Here is a 10,206-nt window from a genome sequence, read left to right on the forward strand (position 1 = left end):
ATGCATAATATAAAAACAATTTCTTGGGTCGAGGAGCAGCGATTGGCGGATCTCCCCTGTAGTGCTTCCTAGGATACTGGGGGGAATACATGTTGGAGATGCAGGTTCCGGGGCAGCACACACCCGCCCGGAAGTCTGAATGATGCCTTCTTCGTACAGGAGTGCAGGCCGTCAGCGTAGCCGTTATTCAGGGTTCTGGGCCCTTAGCCGTGGCGGCGTGCGCGTGCGTGCGTGCGTGCGTGCGTGGCGCGCGTGCGCGGCGCCGCCGTCTGTGGGTTGGCTGGTTATTTTGCAAGCGGGAGGGGCCGTGCGCGCTCTCTGTCTTTGGTCTCTGTCCCCCCACCCCCCCTTTCCCCGGTCTGGGTCTATCCTTCGGAAAGATGTCGGACACGGCAGTAGCTGACACTCGGCGCCTTAACTCGAAGCCGCAGGACCTGACCGACGCTTACGGGCCTCCGAGTAACTTCCTGGAGATCGACATCTTTAATCCACAGACGGTGGGCGTGGGCCGCGCGCGCTTCACCACCTATGAGGTTCGCATGCGGGTGAGTCACGGGGTGAGGGAGACAGCTGAGGGAGGACCGGGCGGCTGGGCGGGAAGGGCGGGGGCGGGGAGGGGGAAAAACTGCAATAGGGAAGGCTAACGGTGGAGGAAACACTTGAGGGGTCATTTGGGGGTTAGGGGCTTAGTAGGTTTGCTGAGAGGTCTGCACACAAGGTTGTGGCCTGAGGATGCAGAAAACTCCTGAGGGGGGACTCCTGGCCTGATGACCAGCCTGAGGGAAAACAGGTACCCAGGAGCAAGAAGGAAGCAGGGCTGGAGACGGTGGGGGTGGAGAGGATTAGAGTGAGGAATTCCAGGAAGTAGGAATCAGAGCTGTAGCAACAGAAGGAGGGAAGGAAGAGTGGAAGAGGGCTGGGGGATGGAAAGCCAGAGCGATATGCTGCGGGGTCCCAAAACGAGGTTGTGAGAAGTCAGTCTGAGGAAGGGGATCAGGAAGGCCCAACTTCTTCCTAATGAGGCCTCCGTGGATGATCAGTTCTGCTCAGTGTGTCCGACTCTTTGCCACCCCATGGACTGCAGCACATCAGGCTTCCCTGTCCATCACCAACTCCCGGAGCTTGCTCAAACTCACGTCGAGTCCGTGATGCCATCCAACAACCTCATCCTCTGTCGTGGATGATGGGGTTGAGCAAAGCCTGGGTAAAAGGGAAGAGAGACTACAGGAAAGGGAGACAGTGGACTTGGTGGAGCAGATATAAGAACGGGAGGCTCCTTGAGTGCTTCCCAGACTTGTGTAGAATTAACATCTGAAAGAGTGAAGTGTTCAGTGCTTGTTTTCTCAGGTACTACATGCTCACTGGAAAACCTGACCTTGCAACTCGGATTGGTGGATTGTTAGTCGCTGCCCTCATCTTGTGCTGACCCTTTCGATCTGAAGTATCCAGAATGTTTATTTCAGTATTTACTGGCTCTCATTTGGGTTTTCTGTATATGAATGGCCATTTACTCATTCTGCCCTAAATTAACCTTTTGGATTCATTATATTAGTCCTTAGTCTGTAGTTAACTTTAATATATGACATTTAAGTGCTGCTCTAGGAGTGGCTTCTTCCAGTGTGCACTACAGAGGACTTTATTCTCTAGTTCTTAGTCCACCATGCAAAGATGGAATGTGCAGAGTACATGGTTTGCAGGTTCTTTGCCCCCACTGAAGTGGTTACAGGCAAAAAGGTTGAGAGCCATTTCCTAATTTTCCTTATTTTTTTTCTCAGACTAGAGGGCCAGAATATTCTCTATGGACAGCATGCTGCTCAAACAGCATTTGAAGACCTAGAAGAGTGTATGTGCTTTTATTTTTGAATGAATGAACTGAATGAGAGAGTATGCTGTCCCAACTCAACTTTGAAATCTAACTGAGAAGTGATCTCCAAATTCCAAGTTTGGCAAAGTCCAAACTGAAGAAAGAAACACGAATAGCAGAAAATGAGAAAAACTCATCTATATAAGAATTATATGAAATCATCTCTTTGGGGAAGAATGGATATTAGATCCCTCAAAATATGATAAAAGCTGGGAACTGTTAATGGTAGAGAACTTAATTACCTAAAGAGGCCTGGACATAACTTGTTCAGTGTAAGAACTCTTCTGCTGTGGGGTTTTGGAGACGTTGTCTTGATGTATTACCCAAGAGCTGTAGGGATTATGAATGGAATTGTTTGCTACGCTACTTTTAATAACAAGAGCTGTTCATCTAGTGCCTGTCGTGTGTCAGGCACTGAACTAGGATTTAATTTCTAAATCCTTACAAAAACACCATTTTACAGATAGGAAACTAAGGAGGAATGCAATATAAGTAATTTACCCAAGTACGCATAGCTAATAAGTGGCAGTGTTGGGATTTGAACCCAGATCTGTCTGACTCCGAAGCCCATCATACTCTTTCCACTACATTGTAGTGTCTTTGGCAGTGCTTAGTTGCAAAATTTTAGTGTGCAAGGATTTTTTTTCCCACTAAGCTTTTCATCAGGCCTTTCCACAATTACTAATTGTATGGTAATGATAGGACTGATGGCAGTTCCTAATTCTGTGGGTTTGAGTTAATTTGTATTTTTGTTAATTTGTATGGCTATATAGACTTTTAATATTTTGTTGAGCTCTGAGGGGAAATTGATGAAATCATTTAGTTTTAAATTGCTAATTTAAGTGACTGATCATGGTAGGTATTATAGGGAGTATGAGGCTCAGAGAATGGGCTTTGGGAGTTGGGCATTGTGTATGGTAGAAGCAGATGGCACTGACTTTTTTCATTTGTATAATTAAAGCTCAGGGAAGGAATATCTATCCCCCTCACCCCCATAAGAAATGAGTCTGGAGAGTTGTTCTGGTGACTTCACATGATATGTATGGGACTTTTCAAATGTCAGTTATCCTTTGGACTTGAACTTTGCTTCTTTCTTTCCTTTCCCTTGATTTTGTTTTGATCAGAGCCAAAGGAAGACTGTGTATCCTGTACTACACAATCCTGTCTCTCTCATACAGTTTGTAGGTTGGAGCTGAGAGAGTATCCTAGTACATAGTAGCCCCTTCCTTAGTTGGCTAGGTGCTGAGATGAAAGGTCATTATTGTCACCATGAGGTAGGGAAGAATATTTTTGTAAGTCAAAGGAGGAAGTCCACAAAATGACGGTGGTTTTACTGTGTCTTGGAAGAATCTACTCAGCACTTTTTTCCTTACATCTTTCTGTTGGCCTACTAGTTAAGGTTCTACTGTTTGGGATCACAGTATTTGTAATGAATTCTGGTGGAAACCTAGAATCTCAAGATACTGAATGGCTTTTTTCTTGAATGATTATTTTTACTCCCAGCTTTATTGAGATATAATTGACAGATAGCGTTGTGTGGTGGTGGTGTTCAGTTGCTCAGTCATGTCTGACTCTCTGTGACCCCATGGACTACAGCATGCCAGGCTTTCCTGTCCTTCACCATCTCCCGGAGCTTGCTCAAATTCTGTCCATTGAGTCAGTGATAACATTGTGTAGGTTTAAAGTATAGAATGTGATGATTTGATACATATACATATTTGTGTGCAGGATTCTGAGAATGTTCTTTATAATGGCTTGTTTTGAATAGTTAATACATGCACATGGTACAAAATCAAAAGGTACAAAAATGATATACTATATATACTGAAAAAAATCTGTGTACCCATGTGGACCCATGTGATTTAAAACTATGTTGTTCAAGCGTCAGCTGTACTGTAACAATGAGGTCTCCCTCTCCTGCATTCTGGAGGTTCCTCTTTCTGAAGAAACTACTGCTTCCATTAATAAGATACTGCTTTACACATTTCTCATTCCACTTCAATCCACTGCCATTCCTGGGATCATGATCCTGAGTAGAGTTGTAACTAATGTAAGTTGGCCAGTTATTTGGCTTTATTGTGTGATGCTATATACCTAGATCCTGAAAAGTCAGTATCCAGATGAGGACTACAGAACGTAACATAGCAAGGAATGTGTGAAGCTCCAGCATAGTGCCAATGCCCTTTTCCTGCTCTGAGTTAGTTGTGGAGAAAGTAGAAAAACTAGCTCCTATTATTTCCATCTACTGATCTGAATTGACTGGTAGGAAGTATAGTCAGTATTAATACATTTGTTTGGCTATTTCTGTTTAGAACCTATAGATAGGAGTGAGGATCAGGGCTTTTTGTTTGTTGGAGGTTCATGTTGCCAATGGAGCCTTGGGAAAATTCTCAGTGATTAAAATGTGGGAATCAGCTGATGTATATCAGGGAGCAAACTATGGAAAACCAACTTAATGTAATTGCTATTTCTGCTGCACTTTCTGGATAAGGGGAGGGTAAACAGATACATAGTTCACTGTTAACCAATTGAGTAACTTGCATAATCTGCATTTAGGGAGATGCAGCAGTAGTCATGGCTCCTGATTTCAATGAAATTATAATTTACTTTGGTAGCAAGACTAACATAATGCATAAAACAGTAGTGTGTCAGGAAATACCAAAGTCTTATGTGTCCTAAGAGTTCAGAGGAGGAGACCAATAAATTAAGCCAGTATTGTCAGGACAGATTGCCTGGATGAAGTGGGACTTGAGCTGGGACTTTTAGAACGGAAGGGATTTGGACAGGAAAAGCAAAGGAAAGCATACTTTGGAGGTGCTTATCTCTTGTTTTTTTACAGGGACTGTAAATTCACTTTTCAATTGAAAATGTAATACATGCACATGATAAACTCCAGTTGTACAGTGAAAAATGTGACCTACCCATTTCAGTTGTCTAGTTTTATTCTCCAAAGTCAGTCACTATTATCAGTGTCTTTTCATAAATGTTTTAATTCATAGATATAAATATATACATGTATACATACCCCTTTTAAAAACACGGACTATATACTGTTCTCTGCCTTGATTTTAATGCTTAATATCTTTCCGTATTGGGACATATATATCTTTCTCATTCTTTTCATAGTTGTATTACACTCTGCAAGTGTACCATAATTTATTTAACCAATTATCTATCGATGGACATTTATTATTATTACAAATGAGAAAATTCAGTGAAAACCCTTGTATACACATATTTATGTATAACTTCAAATCTATTTGTGGGATAAATTCTAAGCAGCATGAGACTTCTGATCACCACCTCTGACAAGGCTGGATGTGGTGAGAATTGGTATTCACCCAGTAGTGTTTCAAAAGGGTTATCGGAGCATGGTCCTTAGGAGCTGTTTCTTTTCTTAAGACGTGTTCAAGTGGTTGTGACAGGTGGCCGTCACAGGCTGAGTGTTACTTACCACCTCTCTTCTCTCATTCTTTCTCCTTGTAGACAAACCTACCTATCTTCAAACTAAAGGAGTCCTGTGTACGACGGCGCTACAGTGACTTTGAGTGGCTAAAAAATGAGCTGGAGCGAGATAGTAAGGTATGGCCCTGTTCCCTGTGTGACCCTTGGGAGAGGAGATCTCCATAGGTTTATAAAATCTTGAAGGCAATAGGGAGGGTGAACATACTCTATCTACCAAATCCCAATATGTTAGATCCGAGTGATACCCTTTGAGACCTGAAAGTGGGAAGTTCAGGAGAAATTGTAAAGAAAAATTATTACTTGACTCAGCGGATAGAAAAATCATACAACTTAATTCCTATAGGTGCTAAAAATGGAAAGTTGAGCTAAATTCTTGGATGGTAATGGACTGCTAAATAAAGTGAAGAATATTTGAAGTTTATTTCCTTTCTTTTGAGATGGTAAACCTGTCCTCCTACAGAAACAGAGTTGGATTAATTTTTGACTTGAGCCATCCTGACTGTTCTTTTTTTTAAATTAATTTATTTAATTGGAGGCTAATTACTCTACAATATTGTGGTGGTTTTTGCCATACATTGACATGAATCAGCTGCAGGTGTATATGTGTCCCCCATCCCAAACCCCCTCCCACCTCCCTCCCCATCCCATCTCTTTGGGTTGTCCCAGTGCACCAGCTTTGAGTGCCCTGTTTCATGCATCGAACTTGGACTGATCATCTATTTCACATATGGTAGTATACATGTTTCAATGCTATTCTCTCAAATCAGAGTCCCACAGAGTTCAAAAGTCTGTTCTTTATATCTGTGTCTCTTTTGTTGTCTCGCATATAGGGTCTTTGTTACCATCTTTCTAAATTCCATATATATGCATTAATCTACTGTATTGGTGTTTTTCTTTGTGACTTATTTCACTCTGGAAAATAGGCTCAGTTTCATTCACCTCATTAGAACTGATGCAAATGTGTTCTTTTTAATAGCTGAGTAATATTGCATTGTGTATATGTACCACAACTTTCTTATCCATTCGTCTGCCGATGGACGTCTAGGCTGTTTCCATGTCCTAGCTGTTGTAAACAGCACTGCGATGAACATTGGGATACACGTGTCTCTTTCAGTTGTGGTTTCCTCAGTGTGTATGCCCAGCAGTGGGATTGCTGGGTCATATGGCAGTTCTTATTTCCAGTTTTTTAAGGAATCTCCGTACTGTTCTCCACAGTGGCTGTACTAGTTTGCATTCCCACAAACAGTGTAAGAAGGTTCCCTTTTTTCCACACCCCTGACTGTTCTTATGATCTCAGTTCTTGCAAGTTGCTGAACTATGGCATAGGTACCCTATTCCTAATAGGAAATTAAATGTACAATGCATTACCATGGATATTTTGCATCTGCCTACAGATTGTAGTACCACCACTCCCTGGGAAAGCCTTGAAGCGGCAGCTCCCTTTCCGAGGAGACGAAGGGATCTTTGAGGAGTCCTTTATTGAAGAAAGGAGGCAGGGCCTGGAACAGTTTATTAACAAGTAAGCCAAGTTCCTGGGGGTTCCTTTTGCTACTTTTGCCATCTTAGTCTTTCTGTATGTTTCATTTCTCTGCTCTTTTGTAATGGGTAATATGATGTGGTGCAGATTGTGTGCTGGGGTCACTGGACAGTAAAACTCCATTCCTTTGAGCAGAATTCTGATCCTGTACCCCAGGGCCTGAGGAAGCATTGCATGTTGGATGTGTCTAGGAATTTGCCCCTACCTTACCTCTCTGTCCCCTTCCTCTCTTCAGTATTGTGGTTGAAATGGTGCCCTGCAGCTGTCCTTTACTTGCTTGAACCTCAGGGCTGACTTTGCCCTTCTTCCCCTGTCCACATCCACAGCCCTGCCCCTCTGTAAATTCTCTCTAGTCCCAAAAACTACTGATAACCATCTTGGTCTCTTTATAGAATTGCTGGGCACCCACTGGCTCAGAACGAACGCTGCCTACACATGTTCCTGCAGGAGGAGGCAATTGACAGGAACTACGTCCCTGGGAAGGTGCGCCAGTAGGAGCCCCTCTCACCACTTGCCCTCTACTTTCCTGCTGAAATGACATTGGTTTTTACACTAAGCCTCTCTCTCTCTCTGATCTGAAGTTGTCTGTCCATCCCCTGGCCTGATAGACTGTCTGGCATTGTGTTCCTTGGTACCTGACTATACCATGGGCACTCTACTAGGATCCTCTTCTCTGAGGAGAGGTGGGAAACCACAGGCAGATGCCCTTTACTTGGGATTGGGGGGGTGGGTGGGGGTATTGGACTGGAAGGCAATTTCTTGGGCATTTACCCATACCAGAAGGCCAACCTTGGGGGCGTGGGTCTTGTATTGGTGGGGCACTTGGATACATACTGATGCTGCAAGTCCAGGGGATTTTTCTTACTCTTAGGTTTAACCAGGAACGTTGAGCAGGGAAAGACCCTGCCTTTCCTACCTGCATGAACTTTTTTCTTTGGGAGAGACCCCAAAGCTCTCATTTTCTCTAGGCCTTTTCCCAGTTTTCTCAAGAGTTTCTTTTGTTATACTTTCTTCCTTGTTGCTTTTCATGGCAGTAATTATAGGGTCTAAGCAGTCTGTTTATGGAGCAAGGTGTGTGGGTTTTTTGGGCCCATCATCATGGCTGCTTCAGAGTCAGAAGAAAGCCATAGGACAGTCAGGGAGATCCTGTTGCCTAGCCCCTCCTTTGTGGCTCCCCACTCTGGCTACCTGTTTCTTGCTCACCAGCAGGTGAGTCAGTATGGGCTGGGCCAGCAGTTCTCTCTCCCCAAGTCCTCGCTACTTTTATGGGTTAGCTTTGCAGGTTTGGTGGCTTGAGGGCTTGGGGGAACTCACCACTGCCAGGTAACTCCCTGAAGGGTGGGAGTAGATCATTTTCTAGGTACCTCCCAGTGGTAGGGAAGGACATCACCACTCTCTTCCTTCCATTCTCCTCCCCACCGCATCCTATTTAGTGCTGCCACAAGGTAGAAACACATGAACAAACCATACAGTCTGACTTCTCCTAAGCACTTTGAGCTGTTGAATGGGGCTTAGGGGCAAGAGTTGTCACTGCCCTCCCCAGCTTGGTCACAGGGTTATTGAATTGCCTGCACTTGTTTCCCATGGAACCCCAGCATTCTCCCCAGAAGCTGAGCTAGGGTTAGCAGCTGGGTATAGATTTCCTAAATCTTAGAGTCTGAAGCAGCTTCTTGAGGCTGGCAGCTTTCCTGGGCTTCTATCTGGGAGGTGGTGGTTTGTTTGCTGGAGCCCAATGTCTATCCCAAGTGGTGGGATAGAAGCAGGTTAACTCTGGTGTCAGGTCAAAAGTGGGGGCCCTTTGCTTAGACTTTCTGTCATGGAAGGGTTGGAGTTCTTTATATAGGGTCTTGGGGAAAAGGATTACTGATTCTGACAAGACCCTGAACAGAGAGGTTAAGGATTGGATTTTAACATGGGGTTTAAGTCCATCTATATGTTGAAGTTCCCTGAGACAGACCAGCTCTCCAGCTACTGGGCCTGAGCAGCCCCTAGAGAGACGCTCTGCTCCCTTTCCCACCTTTCCAGTGTTGGTATTGTTGCTGCCTTTTTCATCTGTATCCTCTGTTACTATTTGTTTTTAAAGATTCCTTCTTTCATTGTGCACAAGTGCTGAGAGCCTGAGGTCCCATTTATGCTGTGTATATATCCTGACTCGGGGCTTTCATTCAGCAAAATGTTCATTCTTCTGTCAGACAATGTCATATTCAACTCTGTTCATATTAAACCACTGTGAAGCAAGCCTCTGTTTTCCTGTTTAAGTTGTAAATTTAGTACTTTTTAGTTTCTAGAATATTCTGGGTATTGTGCAGAATTATATTAACACGGTCAATGTCTTAAAGTGATAAGTAATTTTTACGTTTAAATTTTTAAAAAGCAGAATCCAAGCTACCTGTAGCAGTATTTACCTGTCCTTTTTGCAACTTCCAATTGACGTTGTCACAGAGGTAATGCATCTGCTTGGAGGAAGTAGCCATAGGGCTTAGTAACTGTGGTTTGGGTCAGATTTAGCAAATTTGGTTTTTAAGCTTGTAGGTTTGTGCTAATTTGGGCAAAACATATTTATAGTATGTGTGTATATGTATATGCAAATGCTATATGTGTACATAAACGTGTGTATACGCTCATCCTCCAACACACCCACACATGCCCTACAAACACTTTTTCATAGGCTTTTTACCTCAATTGAGATGTTTTCCTTTCAAATAAATTTGACGTAGGCAGAAAGGTGAGTGAACTCTGAGAATTTTTGATGGATGGATAGTTTCACTTGACCATTGGTTTCTCAAATGGCTTCATGCACAAAGTGGGTTTTGGGAAAGGTTTGGAATGAGAGGTTAGTTAGGAATCTTGGCATTTAGGAAGTCAAAGCTACTTTTAATCATGTAGTTGAGCATGAAAAGAAGGTATAGAAAGTGATGTCATTAAAACGTGATGAATTAAGATGACTTAACAGTGATATTTTAGTCCAGGTAGAAAAGTGGGGACTGAATTGAAGAAGTTAAAGAGACTTGGGAATCCGATACCTAAAGATATCTGAGGGAATAGGGAAGAATAGCTGTTTCTATGAGATGAGAAAAAGGAAGAATAATAAGAGAAATGTAGCCTTCATAGGCAGCAGTGTTGGAGAATGAATATAGAATAACCAGAAAAAGCAGCTATAAAAATATTAACAAAATTTTGACAGATAACATATGTTACAAGTACTAATCAATAGCTGCCTGTGCACCCAGCCTTATGCTCAAAGTTGGGCTGTGATGGGGTGGGTGCTCAAGGTACAAATAAAATGATTACATTCTCTTTCTTCATAGACTTTATACTTTTTATACTTTAGTTCAGGAGA

The 10,206-nt window shown here is 43.0% G+C and overlaps 1 protein-coding gene across 1 annotated transcript; it reads left to right on the top strand.

Annotated features, from left to right (window-relative positions):
• Positions 1-235: 235 nt before the first annotated feature.
• SNX12 (sorting nexin 12) lies at positions 236-9,109 on the top strand. The gene is made up of 4 exons (XM_005700687.3): positions 236-545; positions 5,351-5,446; positions 6,724-6,848; positions 7,259-9,109. Exons 1-4 carry the CDS (start codon positions 381-383, stop codon positions 7,359-7,361), a joined length of 489 nt encoding a protein of 162 aa, XP_005700744.3. The 5' UTR covers positions 236-380; the 3' UTR covers positions 7,362-9,109.
• The last annotated feature ends 1,097 nt before the right edge of the window (positions 9,110-10,206 follow it).

Source organism: Capra hircus (assembly GCF_001704415.2).
Source record: "Capra hircus breed San Clemente chromosome X unlocalized genomic scaffold, ASM170441v1, whole genome shotgun sequence".
Classification (NCBI taxonomy): domain Eukaryota; kingdom Metazoa; phylum Chordata; class Mammalia; order Artiodactyla; family Bovidae; genus Capra; species Capra hircus.